The sequence below is a fragment of the Ischnura elegans genome, chromosome 1 (assembly GCF_921293095.1).
Source record: "Ischnura elegans chromosome 1, ioIscEleg1.1, whole genome shotgun sequence".
In the NCBI taxonomy this organism is placed as follows: domain Eukaryota; kingdom Metazoa; phylum Arthropoda; class Insecta; order Odonata; family Coenagrionidae; genus Ischnura; species Ischnura elegans.
The window spans coordinates 132,407,898-132,429,423 of NC_060246.1; the positions used below are offsets into that span (position 1 = coordinate 132,407,898).

The following is a 21,526-nucleotide window of genomic DNA, read 5'->3' on the forward strand; positions in this document are numbered from 1 at the left end:
GTTTGTGCTGGCAGGGTTCATGCTGATAGGGTTATCCGTTCTTTCACCATGGGAAATCCCGAGTCACTTTTGAAATGCAAGGCATCGTTATTGATTGTGAGATGCTTAAATTAAAATATGAAGATATTATGGGCCTCGTGGCTGCTCGTGGCTAATTCCTTACCTTCATTCCTTTGATTGTTCTTTTACACTGCATTGAGTAAATTTCCATCATTAAACTATATGCTATTGAGGCTATCTGTATCACTATGGGGAAGGATAATGGTAGCTTGAGTAGGTATCTTTAATCAGTATTTTCAATTTCATTCCTACTATTTTATGATTTACATTATTCAGTGCAAAATAGTGCCATTAGTATCATTTAAATATCACTATTAATATATTTTAGAACGCGGTTGGCTTCGATAGCCTTACGCTATTCCACGTCGGTCTTAAGCTATTGTTCGATTCCTTAAATGAATTAAAATGCAGCATTATTTTTTGGGATATTCTTCGTTGGTTTTTAGCTCTATCCAAGTGATTTTTAGTCTTCGTGAATACTTTTAAAAACTGTCTCTGACGTAACTGATAAAGATTGCTTAAAAAACATGAAGTTGATTAACTTTCCCTGCTCTCTGGCAGTAAGATTAAATGGTGGCAAACACTGGAATTCTCCAGAGTTACGATTAATGGCCTTAAATTTTTGGAATCCCTCCAAAACGCCACATAATCCGTATTTTGAACCGCATGAGTAGGAACTAACAACTTACTGTGAGTTTTGCTCTCTTCTTCCCGAGAAAAAACAGCGGAAGGCACTCAGCTTTCGTTATTCTGCGGTCTTGTATCATCCTAGTAATGCATTAACCGTAATCCCACGGCCCTTCGTCGTGCCGCTAAATCTCGATTTAACCATAATTACTACTCTTGTTTGCCGATGAGTGGGACGCAAAAGTTCCTTCAAGCGGAATGGTAAACAGGAATATTTCACAAAACGAACTGTTCCAGGGTTTCTTTGTGAAATTTCTCCATGATGGAAAAAACGACAAACTTTGCGATTTTCAGTAGGTAAGAAAATTTATCGCGACACAGGTTTCAACACGTTGCTTCATCATCAGGCAACTTAACTGAGATTCCGTCGAATGAATATGTTCCACTTGCTTCAATACATTGTGCATGGATTTTTCCCCGTCCCCCATTCATGTACATTGTATTGAAACCAAGTGGTACCTATAAATTTGACCGAATCTCTGTAAAGTTCCCTAACGATAACACAACGTGTTGAAACTAGGGTCACAGTGAATTTTCTTGTCCTGTTAAATTCTCAAAGTTTATCTTCTTTCTTTGTATGTGTAAAATAATAGAGCTCACAAATCCAAGATATGCATTATGTATATATGTTTCTTAGATACTGTTTGTCCTTATTTTGGTTTTGTAGACTGTTGAAAAGTACCTTTTTATTCTATTAGTAAATACTTTCGTTTGTACGTCGATAGTTTTATGTATTAACGGGACTGGTCATCCTAAGTACATATCATTGACTTCTGTACTATTTATGCATATTATTTCTTATTCTTATTATGGAACAAATACCACCTGATTTTACATCCTCGCTTCATGCATGTGGAGCTTTTAATGGTTTTTCTTATAAAATATTTTTTGTGGTTTTTACCGTTGTGTTTGTTTGATTTTGTATTATTCAGAAATATGTATTCTTATTGGATATGGAAATGAAACTTTGATTTGCGCATTCTATTTTCATTGCTGCCGGCAATAGTTGCCGTAAAGGATTACAACATTATTTAGATTATGAGTCACAGCCAAGGCTTTTAGTTTTTTGGGTGAAGCTTTTCCATACATTTTTGCCGGCTACCATGGACGCCGTTTTTGTGCGCAGTTCAATAAACCCTTAGGATAATATCGACTAGAAAAATAAAGATATGCAGATACTACGCGAACGTATCTCCTTTTACATTATTCCAATATTTCGTATTATTCAGTGCTTTATTTAAAACGACTTCTCGACAACGATTTCCGGAGAAGTGTGGCTATTTTGTATTCATATGTTATGTTAAGCCTTAGTTAAAATGAAAAGGAGTGGCTCACTTTTATCCACCGCGCTACCTGGGATCATTAGTTCCCGAGGCAGTTTTACCGTGGGTCATGGTGCCGTACAGCGATATTAGGAGGAAGGGTTTTGACTAAGCGAAGAAGTGAAAGGAGGAAAACTGGCTTTATGGGTAGGGCGATGAGTAGCAGACCTTTTGGCTAACTATAGAGGGGAATTCGATGTGGGGAAGGAGACGGTTCGGGGCGATTGCGATTGATATACCATTGCGAGCAAATCTAACTTATCAAGGATATTATGTGAAATGATAGTGATGAATGATGATATTAATCACCTTTATGCAGCTTGTCCTTTTTTTAAGTTTCGGGCATCCACCGATCCTTTGGTCATTTGACCACCTATATCTCACTGTTTTTATATTTATTTCACTAAAAAAAGCTGGATATAACGCGAATTCTGTCAGGAAATAAGCGGGGTTTTCTGGTCTTCCCTCGCGTTTATTTTCCATGACACAACGACGTGTTTCACAAACGTTCCTGTTTTTTTTATGTAGGCATCGTTTCCTTATTTAGAGCACGTCAAAAGTCAAATTCTTTTATGGAGCGATTTTTTCGTGTATCTTGAAAGAAGAGTTTCCACGTATTGTACAGCATCTATTCGTTGTTTACTGCTGCGTATCTTTCGAAATACGGTGAAAAAACGCTTCAAAATAGGATCCTGCCTTTCTCCTGACTTGTTATCGTGTTATGAGACTAGATATGCATCTCAGTGCTGATACCTAAACAAGAAAAACTAGAGCGTTTTGTATTTATTTTACTAAAGAAAAGCTGGATAGAACGCGAACTTAACTCTAAACTGTAAGCGTTATGTATTCTGGTCCATGCATTAATTAAAAGTTTTCTCCTATCACCTTAGTCGTGTTAGTTTCTGCTGTGCCTCCTGGGTCTTAACGCCCCTGATAGTTTGGAATTCACTAGACGCTCCAATTTAATAGGCTATCTTGATTATGTCATGTTTATAAGTTGCGGGAAACATCTGAATGAACTCTGAAAGAAATTTTTCTCAAATGGCCCTATATAATGTTTTTTCTATTTATATGTAAAATAATTAACTTTCCCTTTCAATAAGTTAATTGTACTAAATTATTTTGTTTTTTATATTTTTCAATAATTTACAGAAAATTCAGCGCCAAATCACAGAATTTGTGTTGCTTCATCTCCAATATTGGACAAAAAAGAAAAGGGTTTAGTAACATGTCCAATGGACATGTTACTAAACCCTTTTCTTTTTTGTGTGATATCACATATCTATTCACGGCATGTTTGTTGTGTATGTCCTGTAAATAGATCTCATAAAGGAATGTATATTACGGTATTGGTTTTTCCCGGTACACTAAGTACTAAATGCATATCATTTTTCTGCCGTTTATGCATGATTATTTAAAAGTAAAGTTAATTTTCTTTTATTTTTATACTGCCAAAATATCTTGCAATATATGTGGAGCTAATGCCAGCAGTACCTCGACTGGTGCTTTGCATCGATTTTTCGATTAAAATATATGGTTATAATAAGGACCCATATAAATTGCAATTTATTCCGCCCATATATTAGAATTAGCCATTTATTAATCTCATTATCTAGAAAAGCATTGCAAGCAATGTTTACAGCTCATCAGTTTAACTTGTTGCTAATTTCGTTAGACTTGAGTAAACCAGTGCAGTGTTCCTTGGTAAGCCTGGAGATATTTCAAAACCCACGTCATCCGGATTCCTAGTTTCACGATATATATTTATTTCCCTTTAGACATTCCTAATGTTTAAGATGACCCGTTTTGCATCATTTGTGATTATTCTGAGGTTGATCTAGGTTTTTGTACCTATTACAAGTTTTCTCCAGACGAAGGAACGCGAAGTTTTATCTCAGAGTAATGTAAGCGAATTATATTTCTCCTTCAAAATGTTTAGGTCCGATCAGCATAATATGCACAATATACAAGCATTCATGGTCGTGATTCTTCAAGGAAATGTAACTTCTATAACTACCTTATAAATGTTACCCGCTGTTAATTATCAGATTCATAGAATATGTTTCTATCTACCCATTCTCCTTTCTTCGCAGTTCGTACTTATTACGCTGTATTTACTTGTGAGAAATAAATAATATTATGTTTTTATTACATTGATATGATATTGTAATTCCGCCACAGATGCTTGAAAGCTGCTCAGATTTAGGTTCACCAGCTCTCATTTTAATTTTAAATTACAGTTAGTATATTGCCTTCTTCATAAGCATAGCTGAATGTTTTCTTCCGATATAGGTTGGGAGACCTAGGTAATATCGTCGTAATAGCGTAAACGTTGAACAAATTTTCCACTGTTTTTGTTATGCCACTCTCCACTTTCATGTTACACGCATAGTAGCAGATTTCTTTTGTATTTCCATAATTTTATGAATTTTAACATTCATTTTCGCCCGAATAAATTTTATAAACGCGAAAAAGTCAGCATAAATGAATAAAAAAATTTAAACTAGTGGCGAAATGCGATAAAAAGACATGCAGTAACGAAAATTTCGGTATTGACCGTCGGCGTGAGTGGTCTAAACCTTTATTGTTGCTTAACTGAGAGCTAAGGTAATCATGATTTCGAAATGAGGAATCGTGTGTAATTATGTTAGTACTTCCTGTTGGTATCCGTTTTCCACTGACGGTTGAAGTTTTATTATATTTTCCGAACGAGGAGTAAATTATATCAGAGATGAAATAAAAATCAAATTAGGTATGTATAGATAAAATTTCACAAGCAATATTTTTATTTTACAGTTACACGCAACTTGTATAATTATGATCTAGAAATCGAAAATTAATGAATACATGTGAAAACGCTTGTTAAATTCTAGTTTTTATGTCATTCAGTGGCGGAGGAGTTTCCTGATGCTAATAAGTTTTGTTGGCTGTATCAGTTGCGGTTAGTTATTTTATGTTGTCTGGCCACTGGTCTAAAGAAAAATCGTTTGAAGTCGCAAAGTGAGAGGCTTGTTCCACCACCTCCCTCCATAAATTTCATTTTAATGACGCATCATATTTTGCGGCAGAAAGTATTGCCAATATATTCAAGTTTATTGAAAGATGGGAATGGAGGTTTTCAAAAGAATTTTTAACTTCGTAACTTAAATTCGTTTCTTGAGAGAATGAGATCTTATTTATGTTTAATTTTAGAAGTATTTCGTCGATTTTCGCTGTTATTTGAAAATTTCTTGAGTATAAATTTCATTTGTTCATTCTAGTCTCATGTGCCGTACGACGCAGCGATTACTTTTTTTTAAGTTTAATCTAATCGGTTGTCTCCATTACGAGTTGCCAAAATATATGTTACTGTTTCCTGCGACTCCAAAATCTGTAAAACCTATACATTCCGCAGCTTAATTTTGCTATGCTTAGCTATTTTGTATGTGCTTCACTTTATTATAAATTACTTTTGGTGTTAAAATCCTGTGGTATTTCGTTTATCAAGAACAAAATCAATTGAACCCCCACTAAAAAAGGGATGACATGATTATCGTGTCTTGTCCATTGGCTTCCTGCTCGTAAGTTTGATTACCTATTTTTTTAATGTTTTATTCATTAAAATTTTGAAGTATACGATGGTGAGCTGGGCTATAGAACAAAGGATTTTGAGTGATCGGTCAAGAATTGGTGATATCGATTTAGGTAGGAAGTGTGCCAGCCTAAAAAGCGAATTTGTGTAGGGATTCAGCTATAGAATAGATCAGAGCATTTGCATGGATAAGATACAATAGAACATTTGCAGCTATAGAATAGATGAATAGATCCCGGTACAGCAACTACGAAAAACCATTTCTACTTCGATTGATATACTGCAACTGACAGAATGCTTCAATTCAAGTATGAGGGACTAATCTGTGGTTCCAAATGGCATCACTGTTTCAGTTCAACGCGATTTTGTCTCCTGTTCTCCTTAAAATTCTCGTAATAGCAACCGACACAACGCTCCCCAGCTTTGTGTCATCTTGAAATTAAAAAAATGTAATTTTACACGATTGTAATCGTGGGAAATTGCTTATGTTTATTTCATTATGGAAAAATTCCACTCCATCGCGCTTGATTCATCGGATTCTATTTGGGTCATCTACTCAGCGGTCATCGACCAACAATGAAAAGAAATGAAATTGAGTTGAACTAGTGTGTTCATTTCAGATTGAAAACGTATTTTACGATATAACTAACCGCAATAGTTGTAATATGTTGCTGATATTATGGACGGACCTTATAAAATGTTACTCTCTTCTCTAATTCTTCTGATCAATATCGTAGTCGAAATAGTTTCCCAAAAAATCCCGTCTGACATGTCTAGTACTCGTCGGCCGAAATTTTTATATTTGGCCGTAACTTTAGTCAGGCTTAGCCGTTGACCTATCCCATATATTTTTTCTTATGGCGTTGTATTTTTTCCACCAGCAATATAATGGTAAGTATTTAAACAGCTAGATGTAATTATGCACATTAGTTTTCCGAAAATCATTTCTTTTTCATTTCAAGTCCTCGAGATTATGCAGAGCCGCTAGAATTTGTGAAATCTTTACTTACTGTGCAGTTGAGTGCCTCTTCATCAATGCACTGTGTCCAGGAAATGCCTTTGGTCGAATGTGACAATTGATTAAATATGGAGCCATACTCTCGCTAATTTTTATAAGAGCATGTATTTTAGGCTAAATATGCATGGTTTCACCTACATTTGCTATCTTAAAATTTGTGATACGTTTTTTGGATATGATTAGACTTCTTTGGTAGTTGTTGTTGTTGCAGTAATGTTGATTCAGCTGTCTCGTATACGTAGTGTGACAATGAGGAAAATAATGAGAAATTAGCAATGACAAATGAAAGGAAACCTTAGTAAAATTAGTGATTTCAAGCCTATTATCTTATTTAGCATTACCAAAATGTATGGCGTTCATCGTAAAAGAAGGTCAGGTAAATAATCTCGCTTTTTTAACTAATTTGAAGGTATTTATTATAAATTAATCTTATATAAATATTTATAAATATATATAAACTGGATTTTTTAAGAGTTTTATCCAATTCGTTTTTTAGTGTCATTTATCTTGTTTTTTTTTAATTTTGTGGTTCATTTTACTTCCACAAATTTCGTAGAATCGTTACTTCGTTGATGGAATGGCCGATGCAATAGATTAATTATCCCCGAATTATTATTTACAGAGTCGCTGTGATGTGTTCAACAATCTGGAAAACGATTGTATATGCGAGTTAAAATGTATGTTAAAATGTAACCCAGCGGTGAATATTTCGTCAACCCACTTTTTTTGTTTTGTTCATTAAAGCCTGTAACAAATAGATTACATATTAGCATCTATATGAAGCACGTCATAAAAATATTTTACAATTTGCAAACATTTTCTTGTTCACATACACTGCTTTTTTATGCAATCTGTTGAGGAATTTACGTAACGTTTTCGAATTGGGGTAGTGCATGGACCTTTTACCGTTAATGGCTCTTCTTTTTATGTAATATTATCCCCATTTTGTTTTTTGACATGTGTTGTATTTTCCAATCGAAAGGTAGGAAAATATTTAAAAAGGATATTTACTGCTTAAGAAGTTTTTATTTACTTTTTGTTGCCACAGTGTGTCTTGACTTCGCCTTTCACTCCCGCGAGAGTTTAATTTTGAGTGGTTTTATAGCTGTAATTAAGGGTTTCCGGCGTGATGTTGTGGAACGTATTGCAATGATAAATTAAAAAATTTAAATGCAATGTTCTCTATATGCTCAATGCCATCAAACCATGATAAATGAAAAAAATGAAAAAACCTTGTGTGTGTCCACAGTTTTCATTAGCGTACGACGCGTTTCAGCGAATCGGCTTCGCCATCATCAGGTACAAATATGTATATGTATTTGTTTAATATACGCTAATAAAAACTGTGGACATACAAAAGTTTTTTCATTTTTTCATTTATCATGGTTTAATAGCATTGATCACATAGAGAACATAGCATTAAATTTTTTTCATTTATCAACGGCTTAACGATACGCTAATAAAAACTGTGGACATACACAGAGTTTTTTCATCTATTATGGTTTGATAGCATTGAGTCGCATCATTTTGGAATCAGTGGTCCATTTCAGTTTTATCTGTAAGGAAAGTAATTAGCAGCCAGTTTTCTCATCGTGAAGACCTGTCATTACCTGTTACATGGTCTTCTCCGGTGAATGGGAACTGTAGTTTTTACACGGTCCTATTTCCATTAGAGAAGATTGTTTTCTCGTGAAATTCTTTTTGCCTTTTTCAAAAACTGCTCTTAGAAAGTGCTTATTTTTAGATCTTATCTGCTTAAAATGCCTTTCCATTCATGATTATTTGATTACATATTATCTGTTTCATAGTGAGGTAGTTATCAGTGTTTAACCTTCGTCTCTCCCTAAGATTCCAAATAATTTTCAAAGCCATGTTTTGAACAGCTCAATCGAAACTAATTTTATAAAAATATGTGAAAGTGTCTTATCTCATTATATTTTTACATTAGTTTTAGTTTTCCCCTAATTTTAGTATTTTTTTCTATTTTCATGGTGGTAATAATATTTTCAATGTTGTTTTGGGGTCACCCAAGTGATAAACAAGTGAATTTGAGGTAATTTAAGATCCGGTCGGCTGAAAATCCTATTTTGCATTTGAGATAAATCTTTCGATCGATGGGATGAAACAATGTGTACTAAGTGACCCCGAACTTGAATCCAATGGCTAAAATTTCAGATGAAATCTTTATTATCGCTTTAACTTTCTGCCATTTTCTCTCAGGGTGCTTCTTCGACATCTCTCCCCCTTACTTTGTTCATTCCTCGATACGCTCGATTTCCCCGCCTTCAATTCACGATTATATTTTTTTTGTCACGTCGAAGGAAAAAAAAAAGGATTCACCGCTGGGTTCTTTACTCAACTGCTTCTCTTTCTTTCTCTTTGCTCGTCCACAGACGTACGTGGGGAACGTGCTGGTGTCGGTGAACCCTTACAAGAATCTGGCGCTGTACTCGTGTGACGTGGTCGAAGCATACCGATGCCGCGGTCTCCTAGAACTACCTCCCCACATGTAAGTATTCTCCGTCTATCCACCACCCCCTCCCTTCGTCCCGTATCCCCCCTCCACTCCCTCCGCTAATCCTTCCGTTTTCCCCCGTACCACTCCCATCCCGTATGGTTGGGTCCTCCCGGCCCAGAAAATATCGGTGTTTACTAATTGGGGCTGCTGGACTGACGGAACTTGATCGAATGCCCCATTCCTTTAAAAGTTCCTCTTCTGAATGAAGTTGGTGGTGGAAATATTTCTAGTTCGTAATCATGTCTTTTTTCTTATTACTTCGTCAAATTTGTATGTATGCCTTAGCGGTGGTGTTTTATTTTTTTCAACACGTCACCCATAATGATCTCTTGGTAAAATCGGCTTCATTCATTTTTTTGCTCATAAAATACTTTTAAATAAATTCAAGGGTGGATCTAGGATTTTTTCTGGGGGGGCATCCAGGGTCTGACTCCCAAATGGCCTTTAAATATTTGGGTTTAAAAACTACACGCAACAATTACTATATGAAATATACTCTAAATTTCAATATAAAAGTTATTTATTTGTAAATATTTATAACTTTTATAATAAAATATAAAATGTATTGATATTTGTATTAAATGTCTCGTCTATTGTTTAAGCGCCTCGGGGGGCGGCAAGTGAGTTAGAGCTACGTAAAAATTTTATACTAATGGTGGAAACATTACTCCATGATTTCTCGTTAATGGCTTACTCATGATCATCGATTCCTTTGGCACAGTACTGTTATTCCGCCACATATTATTGAAAATTTGCTAAGAATGCTATCAAAATCCTCGGTTTATCAGAAAAATGTTGCATAAAAGTACACCTCGAAAAACACTTTCGAGGGGAGGCATTAACAGAAGAAAAAATGATGAAAATCGCGTTTGAATTAATCCGCCCCTTAATCCGCCTAAGAGTAAACTGATATTTGAATTAGATTTTCCATTAAATTCAGCTGAATACTATGTGTAGCATTAGTTTTTCGAAGTATAGTGTAATCTTTTTTCTACCTATCTGAATTAATGTGTGCTGAGCGGCAAATAGGTTAGGTTTCACAACCCTCCGGCGCTAAAATTTGATTTGATAATCAATAAAGACTTGTAAGTTAAAATACTATAACTGAAATCTGTGAATTTATAACTTTATTTTAAAATGATGTAAACATTTATTTATCCGTATATTTAATCTGATCCTGGCCGAAAAGCTATTTCAATACACTGCAAACCCCTTGGTTTTGTTTTTTACGGGTTTTGGAAATCGTTGGCCTTAAATTTTGGGAAATATTATTCATCCATCCTATAATTTACCATAATATTTCAAGTATAAAATCTAGTGAAAACTCATAAATTAATTTTTTTTAAATTTTGATGTATACATTTTTCTCACGCTGGCGTTCCTGCACCTCTTTTGGAAATCAAACCTTGGGCTTATAATACAACTCACTGTATAAAACTATTGATGGTGGTAGTTGTGCTGCTCTTCACACCTGTTTGTCCATGTTATATATGGTGGTCTCATCAAAGTTGAGTTTTTCCTCCGAAACGAGTAGGTACTTATTCACTTTAACGACGTCGGTAATTTCATTAAATTATTGCGTCGGTACTTTTTCGTTTTAACTGTTATGGCGTTGCCAAACAGATCAGCTGACTCGGCCTAAGCGTATCGTGACGCCATCTATTTGCAATTTGTGAAGAAAAAAAAACGCTTATTCTTCTTGCCCGCACTATGCTTTTTGCCCGGGCCTATCCCTATTCGAATTTGTTGCCAATTCTTCTCTCAGTTGTCGAAAAACTTGTGTTACGGATGCTGCTAGTTGCTGCGAGGCCTAGCGCACAAACGGACTCTGTTCCCGTAAATTCCCGTAAATAAATAGCCGTTATCCTTATGAAGTTCGTGATTATAATAGTTACCTAATTAGTGCCCCAAAAAAAACCTGCACTTTGTCCTCATATCGTTTGTAGCAACACAATTCGTGCTTTGATGTGGAGATTCCTGGTATGCACAGCTTTTTCGTTACCTTCATCTTAGTCGCAAGCAAGTTGCAACATCATGTCTCAGTGAGGTCGTTCGCTGCGTGCATACGCTAATATCTTTGGGAAGTTCTTTCAGCGATACCTTTTTCTTCTTGTTGACGGTTATTGAAAGGGGGCTGTTTATTATTTAAGGCCTGGCGTGAGGACGCAAACGAACAAAACTTCAGTCTGGGTAGACTGTAAAGAGAAAATAACCGAAGATGCGATAACACTGGTGTCCGCGGGTGGGGTGTGAAAAAGACGCCTTGGAGTCTTTTTACGCGAAACAGCTTAGCACATGAAAAATTCAGGCGCCTTCCTCCTCCGGCAAAGGCTCTCCATCTCGAGCGCCCAGCTTCTCGCGAAGCGTGTCTTCAAGCATCTTTTCATGCTCACGCGTGCGGAGAACGTGGTGTCAGTGACCTCTGAGATATGACCTCAGACATTATCTAATCAACTAGTTTATATCTTTTATTTTCCTTTAAGGTGTAGTTGTCGCTGGTTAATAATATCCGAGTGTTCTTAGAGCTAGCGAATCACTGCTTTTTGTCCATCAATTATTTTTGCATCGTCCTCTGGTTTTGTTGGCTTATTTTAAATCGTATCAAGTAAAGGCTACTCTCTTAACTTCCGCGTAAAAATATCATTTGCCTTGACCTTCATTTGTTGTAGAATTTTTTCACGCTTCTACTTATGGGTGACACCGGTAAAGTACGCCGCTGATTGGTTCGCGGTTATTTTATGGAAAAAGTGCAATTTGAAAATAATAGGTTATGTTTCGGACTTTTCATTTAAATTTTTTTACAAGATTTGGAGTTGAGTGGTTTTTTTTAAGACTCACTTCCATGGACAGTGCCTCACATTATCAACCCTTCGAATTCTCAAGGACTTGACGCAACTTGTAACTGAGTCTGGTATCGGCCTACCTTTTTATTATATTAATGAATTTATTTTATTTTATATCCTTTATTGCCTGCACTAGTTATTTAAAATGAGGACTCACTTTGCAATTTTCTTTTTAACTTTACCCTTGATGATCATGTTCATTAGTTCATTTAGTCTCATGAAGTAAATGACTAGGTCTTTATTTTTTAATGTTAATTATGTAATAAAATGTCCACTTCGGTGTAAATTTGGAACCCACAGGAGTATAAATTCCAGCCGTTGTGCACCTCTTCCGCAACCACTTGAACCATTTTTCCAATTAATGTATTTGTGAAATTCTCCGCCGAAATTTCGGTTGGGACAAGATAACTTTTGTGTTCAATGTAAGTTTAGAGTATTGCCCATTCATCTAGAATGCTATTTTATGAATGAACTTTTCAGTAATTGCCACTGCATATTTCATTCGTCGTACAGAATTAAACAATTAACATTTTCCTCATAATGTGGATGTGAGATTACTTTCTTGGTTACCATTTCCGAATTTCTCGGCAGAAGGAACATACTGCAAGAGAAATAAAATTTGACTGACGTCTTCAACGCATCATAATTGCTAAAAATCCTCAATCTTGAATTCTTATTACCTCCTATCATTAATTCTTGTAAACTTTTTAGCACTCGATATTTTGCGCTATTTTTCAGACTAACTAGCTATGCGGTACATTTTATCAATGATTAATTTAGTTGCGTAGAAATTGTTTGATAGTAGAGTTATATATTTTAAATAGACAGAATCGAAATTAAAAATAAATGGGGAAAGAATGTTTAAAAATATATATGTACAAAGTTACGATTTAGAATGAGGAACTGTTTTTAGTCTGTGAAATATCGCTTTGGAGAAAATTTTGCCTCGTAGAGCAGGACTCTTATTTCTTAGATTAAAATTTTGAGGTTTTAACCTAATTTTACATCCGTTATGTGAATATTCGTGTTTTTGTTCCGTCTGCCGCCGAGTCATAAACCTTTAGGCAATTCGCTGCAAATTCCATTTAGGGTTGCTTGCGCCTCTTTACGTGCTATCGAATGTATTTTTAATCATTATCGTTACAGGTCTGTTGGATATTTTCATAATTTTACTTTTAATTTCTGTCGTTACTCCACTCTGTTTGAATTTAAAAAATCTTATTCTACTAAATTTCATTTTAACGAGAATGCGAGAGTAAGGAGCTCAGCTTTGTGATATTTTGACGTGGAGATGTCATTAAAACTTGAACTAATCCTCCAATTATTTAGGAATGGCCGACCATTTCCAATACTTGTTTGAAAACGAACTATTTTGAATTTGTATAAGGATAATAATTTTTCGCTTTTTCTGTGATGATTCGTCATCACTTTCATTTCTGTTTTTGTCAATGCAGCAGTCAACTATGTCTTCATTTTTCGTTCCCAACCGTCCTTCGAGTAATTTTATTTTGAATGAAGTGGAATATATGGGGAATGGTATGTGGATGTAGACGGATTAGAATGATGATGAAACACTATTAATAATCGTAAACTTATGACCGAAATAGATGTCACCTATATCTTTAACATTACTAATCGCCCGTACCCGTGATTTTGCTGTGAGGTATTTAGGTAGTGTGAATGAGCCGGCCATGGTGTTTTCCTTAAGTTTCCAAGGGTGTAATCAGAAGGTTAAGCAAATGGATTTTTAAGAAGAAATGTTTCGAAATTATTGCTCAAACTTCATTTGAAAGTTGAAGAAATGGACGATATTTATTCTGCCATTTCTGCATTATTATTTATAGTCATCGGAATATTAAAGTAATCATTGTGTATATTCGGGATATGAGGTGATGAGTGACATCGATTAATTAATCTTGATTTGTCGCCTCTTCTGATATAGTCCGTGTATTATATGACCGTTTATTAAGAAATCTCATTATATTTTTGCCTTAAATTCCAAGCCTTGTTCCAAAAGTGGCTGATTTTGTAATCCTATGTTTTTTTGGTGTTGATTTGTCAAGTGACCTCACTGACAGTCACAAATTCTTTCCTTTGCTTCGCCTGTGAGTATTTGCTGTGGAAAACCGTGCATGCATTTGGCTATTTTGAAATTCTCTTGTAATCTCTTGCAACACACTTTATGTTAGTTTGTTTTCTTAACAACATTAATCTTCTACTTAAAATTACCATTTTTCCATTCCTATACCAGCATGGTTACAAAACCCTTAACTAAAGTTCTGATTTCCATTGCAGTTTAAATTTATGTCATAGTTTCCAAAACTCCCCAAGGCCTCTCCGCTAGTGACAAACCACTTTCTCTGTACATCTTTGAAGCTACAATAGCCATCAGTTTTTGCTAAGTGAAATTGTGCCGTTTTATAAATCATGACATCAATTTTTAAAGATTGTATTGATTATGTATGTACAATTTACTCACTCAATCTGTTCAAACCATTAGGTTGGTTTGGATTGGTGAGAGTAAAGCTCACACCGGAGTAAGCGTCAAGCATATGAAAGTCACTCACTCATTCTGGGGAAGGAGACCAATTTCTTTCCCTGGGCCGCCTCACGCTTGTAGAATTTATGGGGTTTGCTCGGGAGTCCACACATTGTCCCCGCGATCCTCGGAGCAAATAAGGCACCCTCTGCCACTCTCCCCGAAATACAATTAGAAGAGCTTACTATGAAAATTTCTTTAAAATGACATTGCCGTCGTCGTTTCTCCGTGGTACATCCTCGTCTGGCCTTGCTAAAAATGTAGTAATTTTCTCTGGAGTGTTGATCTGTTAAAGTAATTAATCCTTTCTTCAGAATTATGCCGACATTTTATTGAATCTCTTATTCTCATTATTCGCCTGCATCAGGGCTAATAATAATGGAAAGCACCTAAGGTAGTATCACCATCACTGAAATTTTCATGCTGATGGTGCACAAAAATTTTGTCGGCAATTAAAATAAAAACACAAAACAAACGGGAATACAAAATCTCATGATTAAATAAAATGTAAATTCTCATTAATAATTAAAGTAATTTAACTCTTCCCCCGTTATTTCAAGTTTTTTTTTGTTGTTAAAACACTTTAAATATGTGAATGATGTCTTTTGAAATAATTTGTTATGAAAAATAAAAATACATTGCAGCACACCGTATTCTTGTTAAATTTAGGATAATTATTTATCTATTGAAATGTGTGTCTTAATCTCGCTGATCATGTCATCTGTTTCTTTCTTCTCAGATTCGCCGTGGCGGACACGGCATGTCGCTGGCTGCGGGAGCGCAACGAAGACCAGTGCGTGGTGCTGTCTGGCGAGAGCGGCGCGGGCAAGACGGAGGCCGCCCGCCTCCTCCTGCAGTACGTGGCCCTCGCCTCCTCCTCCACTTCCACCGCCCCCCCGGGCCTCCAAGGGGCATCCTCCTCCACGCCCCCTCCGCCCTCGTCGCAGCAACAACCTCCGCCCCCGGCACCCGCCGCCCCTGCCTCCGCCGCCCCCATCGCCGCCTCCTCCTCCACCACCTCCTCCTCCGGCTCCTCGTCGGCGCCGCTCACCTCTTCGCCGCACCCGGCGCCACACCACCTGCACCACCACCCGTCCCTCCACCTTCACCACCACCAGACGCTGCACCATCACCAGTCGCGCCTCCACCACCCGCACCAGCTGCACCACCTGTCGTCGCCGCACCTCGCGGGGACCGCCGCCTCTTCCTCCATGTCGTCTTCCTCCGCGCCCCCGCCGCGCAACGCCCACCAGGTCATCAAGGACCGCCTCCTGCAGGCCGGCCCGCTGCTCGAAGGTGAGGGAGCGCCATTGTGTTTCCCATTAGACATGGGAGTTAGACACACTTTTATGTGTCATTTCTTGTACTGTATTAAAGATATTTCAGTGGATCCAGTCTTTTGAGAAGAATTCTAGATGTGGAGCTCTAACATTTGACAATTGTGCCAGATGAATGTAATGCACCGTAATTTTATTACCCATTGAAGAGAGATTTAAACCTTCCATATTAAAGAAAAAGGAAAAAATTCAATGACAGCGCATTTTTTTCAGCGTACGACGAGCGCCTGTTTCCTCTCCGATGTTCCATGTGGCGCTAATTAGTCAATAATAATTAAAAATTAAATTCCAAGAACCGAAAGATGTATTGAGGTTAATATATTGAATATTCATTTAGTACCGATTAAACTCTTCAGGATGCATATTCTATTTTCCGCTGAGCCGATCGCGATGGTGGCGCCGCGGGCTGCGTGGACTCCTTTTCGGTGTCGGCGTCGCAATCGGCGTAACCTTAGCTTGGGAATATGTAAAATTTATTGTAAACCAGGGACCTGGAGCTCATTATTCTGAACTACTTAGGACGTTATTCTTAACTACTTAGGTTTAGAATAACGTTTAGTTAAACTGGCGGTCGAAAGCGGGAGAATTCGTTTAATACGGTTGTTATCATCCCAATAGTATTTATTAAACATTAAAAATCTGGCCTTTAAAGTGAGGCCACATGAAGAAAATAGTGTTTATATATCGGTCTGTGATTTCTACCGGACTCAATGATGCTGAACGCAATACAATCGCATGTTACCTCCTCCCCATACAACTTTGAATTTTTTTCTCAGCTCAAATAATTCGTATGAGATTGGAAGATGAATTACCGGTATATCATGCGGTAGATAAAGCTCTTTAAAATGCTATCTCCTCTTATTCGTATTTTTCGCATTGTTACGTGGGTACTCAGCCATGTAAAGAGTTCCTAGAGAATCTTCTGCTAAGCTTCCCCTGATCCCATGCGCAGTTTATGGGATCTGCATTCGATTATTTTGAGTTCTCTTTTATTGTATCTCAATCACCTGCATTATTTACCCATCGCCCATCCATTTTTTAGCAAAAATTGGACTTAATTCAGATTGAAGAAGTAACCAGGTCACTCCCTAAGCCTTGGATCTTTACTACGTTCCACTTGATACTTATTCAAAGGCTAATGTTAATAAATATAATGCTTCTGGGAAAGCCTCATTTAATCATAAGTAATTTTGAACTACAATTTCGTCTTGCTGAAATTATTTTCAATTCCTATTGTCCAAGCTATTCAAAAGCTTTACGGGTAGTCTGTTTTAATAGGTCCCGTTCATATGATTCCTCTTTTTTTTTTAATGTCTTACTACGTTGGAAATAGCCTTCTTTAATGACTTCCTGTACCAACACTACTGCACTCTATCGCCTCCTATTTCAAGTATTTCATGTAGACTTTTAAAATTAAATCAATTAAGTCACATACGAAGTCAGTGTTGTGAGCATACATCTTTTAGCTTTTCGTTGATAGCACTTGCTTCGTAAATGTAAGCTCGTTTCCCTACCATGTCGTCTGTGCTTAGGGAGATTTTTCAACCGCCATGCAATAGCCATCCTTTCTATGAAATATCTTTTCCTGAACTCGAACCCAGAATAACTCAAGAGTCCTCAAACTATTTTTCCATCACACTCCAACAGTACTCCTTATGTATTACGAGACGTTTCCTATTAGTCCCTTTGTCTATGCATTACCTAAACGTTTGGGATTTAATTTGACTTTCAGTCTAATTACGATGCTTCTTAAAATGAGTGATTGTATTGAAGTAGGTACTACTAATGACCTCTTAAATCTATTTAGGAAATAACGATTTCCGCATGAATACATCGATACTGATTTTGAAAAGCAAGGGTTTTTTCTATATCACTGCTTCCATTTTCCCCGCTTCTGCAACATAAACTTTTCCAATAATGGTTTTCTAGAGTCCGTTTGAGTTTTTGACGTAGGTGTGGCACCTGCGTCCCTTTGGCCTTTGGCATCAGATGAAGTTATGAGTGAGGTAGTCTCAAAAAATGGGAAAATATTGATCTCTGGGTGATTTAGGTACCCTGGAAAGCCACGAATGAAGTCCTGTCATACGATACGGTTTATAACTGTTGTTATGGAATGGTATTTATATAAGATGTGTATTTGTTTTAATGGCTTTTAAGGTATAAAGTGGAGGAAGAATATTGTGGTATGTCAGGCACACTGTTATGTATCATTTTCATTTTACTAAACTTTCTTTTTACTAAACTGTATTTAAAATATTTCAATGGATCTAGTCGTAAGAGAAGGCCGTCGAGCTCTAACATTTGACAATCGTACTAGATGAGTTAATGTACCATAATTTTATGAGCCATTGAGGAGTGTTGAAGACTTACCTTAAAACTTTTAGTGAAAATGTAGTCTTTTGCTGCTTTCCTCATGTAGGCTAAAATATTCTAATTTTGTGAGAACAATCAGTGTTTTAGAGCACTATCCTTTGATCTGTGCGATGTACATTTTTTTAGCCAATAGGTGACGCATGAAGATGATGTTTTGGTAGCAAGTAAATGAGATTGAGTTATACATGGATGGAAACCGATTGTGTTAATGCACGAAATAACAACACATGTTGAGGAAAGTGTATGTTAGCTTAATATTTCTCAATTTTTTGTGAAGAATAAGTTTTAAAGAATTAGGATAAGCAGACCAGATATTGGAACCTGTGTTGCTTTTTTTTTTGTTTTGCCATTTTCGCTGTTATTTTATTTGATTTTAATATTTGAGGATAAATTAGTAAGTTTCTTTTTTGCATTCCTATTTCAAGTTATCGTCTTCGAATTCGCGTTGACTCAGTGCTAAGGAATAATGTATTTTGTGCTTGAAAATATTAGTATAATATATATCTGGTAATTCCCATTGTCGTTGTCTGAATTCAGTTAAAATAATGAGTCTAGGCCGAACGTAGGAGTTCGTAATGATTCCGTTCCAGTGACACTCGCGTTTATTTGTAGTAGTGTTAGCTCTCATATTTATTTATACTGCTCAATTTTATTCATTCATTCAATTTAATTCTCATTTATGTTAATGACATCGTAAGTGCATCATGGAAATAAATATTTAACCGCATATTTTTGCACCGAACAAGATATCGCTCTGACGCCTGCTTCACAAATTTTATACACGACTGTACTTCTCAAAATGGAAGAAAAAATTCTATTTTCTTTTCAGCTATACACTTTGATTATTTTCCCTTTTTTATCCAAGAGATTTCGCACAAGTTTTTGTATAAAATAAATGATCCATGTAAAGAAAACTTTCTAGCTCATTTTTCATGAGTGAAAGCGTAGTACCGAAGTAAAACTTGTGGAAAAAGTGCAATCTTATTTTCTTCAACCGATCACCAATATTGATAATGGTTGATTATAGATTTTTTCACTCGTTTCTCTCCAAATAGCTTCATATTGTGAATCCATCTTGTGTGTAATTTTTTTTGCGATGCCACTTGCGTTACCAACGATGATGGCCGTTGTTGCATGGCTGATGGCTCTCCGTTTGTGAACGCCTTGTCGGTTTTCTCCATCCGTTTTTGTGCCGTCCTTAACAGTAATTATTCACTGTGGGAAGGGGGGGTTGTTAAGGAGCCCTTTCTCGCCCCCCGCGCAGCATCGCCTGCCTCTCTGACTCTTCGGCTTTAGCCTTGGGGCTTTTCTCGTATCTCACACCGCCGATCCCTGACGAAAGTCTTAACCTAGTTTGTCGTCCTTGATCACCTTGACCATTAAGAGAGCTTCAAAGGACCGCCAAGCCACTTTGACCCCTTCCCGACTCCGTCCGTGGGTGTACCCGCGCGTCGGTAATATCCTATATTCCCTCCTAACTGCATCGATCGCTTTCGATTAGGGGTTTTAAAAAAGGGTTCCCTTGTGATCCCTGCTCCCTCGCCGAGACTCCGTTATGTCCGGAGCTCGTCCCCTAATGGGTTTTTTGCGCTTCGCTTATTTAATTTCAAGTCTCGCATCAAAATTTCCGATGAACTCTGATGCTCTAAGTAGTTTTCATTCGGCAGTCTATTACGGGCAAAATTCAGAGTGAAATGATGGGCTGGTCGATTTCGCGTGATATTTCTGAAGTGCGAAAATGGTGGGGTGCCGAATTTGTTTTCGCAATTCTCAATTTTTTTCTCGTTGATGCATGAGTTATCCTCGTGTATTCGCAAAATTTTCTTTACAAAGATTCGTTCCAGTCCATTTTATTTCATGCGATGCTTGTGCATCCTTCACACTAATCGTGGTTCGTGGCAGCACCATGTTTTCCTTTGAAGTCTCACATCAAAAGTACCGCTAGACTCCAATGCGCTGATTGTTTTCAATAGGTAGCTTATATTTTTGGCTTCAATAATGGTGAACTCATCGTCCTTATTTTAACCATTTCGTGTCCGATTTGGCTACTTTTGAAGTACGAAAATTAAGTTACTAATTTTTTTTATTTTTTAGCTTTCGTCATGCATTCTTGATTTAACTTTGTTTATTTTCATGGAAAGACTTTTGAGCCTGATTTGCTGCAGCTCTTATTATTATTTTTTTATTCGCTGCTGGTGCATTCTGCTCTGCAATTACGTAATTCATGACACGTTGCAACACTAGAAACAAGGTGCTATCGTGAGCGAGAAACGCGAGTATTGTTCTAGGAGTGCTCTGAATTACACTTCCAACTTCGCTGCCCCATCGGGAGAATTAAAATGAGAACTGTGGCGCGCACCCCTTCGTCGGGAATGAGCTGATGTTTCAACTTTGCCTTCGCTTCGTACCGACCTGCTTCGCGTTTTCTGCTTCCTTACGGCCGCACACTTAATTATCGCCCGCTCCAGTTACACGAGCGCCCCCCAGAATCCAACTCCGTCATTAACATGGCCGTCTAACTTGGTGAGTCATGGCGAAAAGACTTCTGACAATCGATTGGAAAGGATCATTCACAAGTATCTCGATGCCCATAATGGTGTGAGGGGATAGGATTACTCCCATAAAACTACATTTACAGTGAATCCGTATTCTTTTAACGGCATCCGTTTCTTCAACCTTTTTTAAAATATTTTTTGCCTGTAAGATATCTAATGGAAACAATTAGTATAAATATTGAAGTGATTACGAGTGTATATTGTTGTGATACATGCGGGTAAGATTAATAGAAGATAACAGAAAGCATTACTTAGGTGGACTTTGCCTAGGGATGTGTTGAATATAATCGCATGAATGAATATTAATTTTAAAAGGAACTTTTCAGGTGTTAGAATTTAAACGTTCCAATTCAAAACCGTTTCTTGATATCCCTTAATGTTTTAAAATATCCATGCTCTCTGTAACCAAGGGGTAAACGGATATCTCTGCATTGTTCGATCTTCTGTTCGTGAGATTTTGTTTAAGTTTAAAACTCTATATTTGAGTAGTTGCCTTTCCCTAGAGATCTTGTTTTTTATTCATGAATTTTCAACGCTGCCCTCTGCTTGGCATGCTTATTTATGGTGCCTTGCATTCAGCACCGTATACATTCCCCCATTTCTTCATATTTTTTCATAATAACTCTGCGCACCCCTGTCCGTAGAGTAGTTAAAGCAAAAAAGCTACGGGATATTCCTCTGCATTTAAATGCGTGGAATAGCG

At 36.9% G+C, this 21,526-nt stretch overlaps 1 protein-coding gene across 1 annotated transcript in view; it reads left to right on the plus strand.

The window, feature by feature from the left end:
• The window catches only part of LOC124164299 (unconventional myosin-Ia-like), an 86,841-nt gene that overhangs the window by 13,236 nt on the left and 52,079 nt on the right, over positions 1 to 21,526 (plus strand). Inside the window, exons 2-3 of the mRNA XM_046541589.1 lie at positions 9,052 to 9,167; positions 15,298 to 15,854. Of these exons, the coding sequence (XP_046397545.1) occupies positions 9,052 to 9,167; positions 15,298 to 15,854 (673 nt within the window). The remainder of the gene's footprint in view (positions 1 to 9,051; positions 9,168 to 15,297; positions 15,855 to 21,526) is intronic.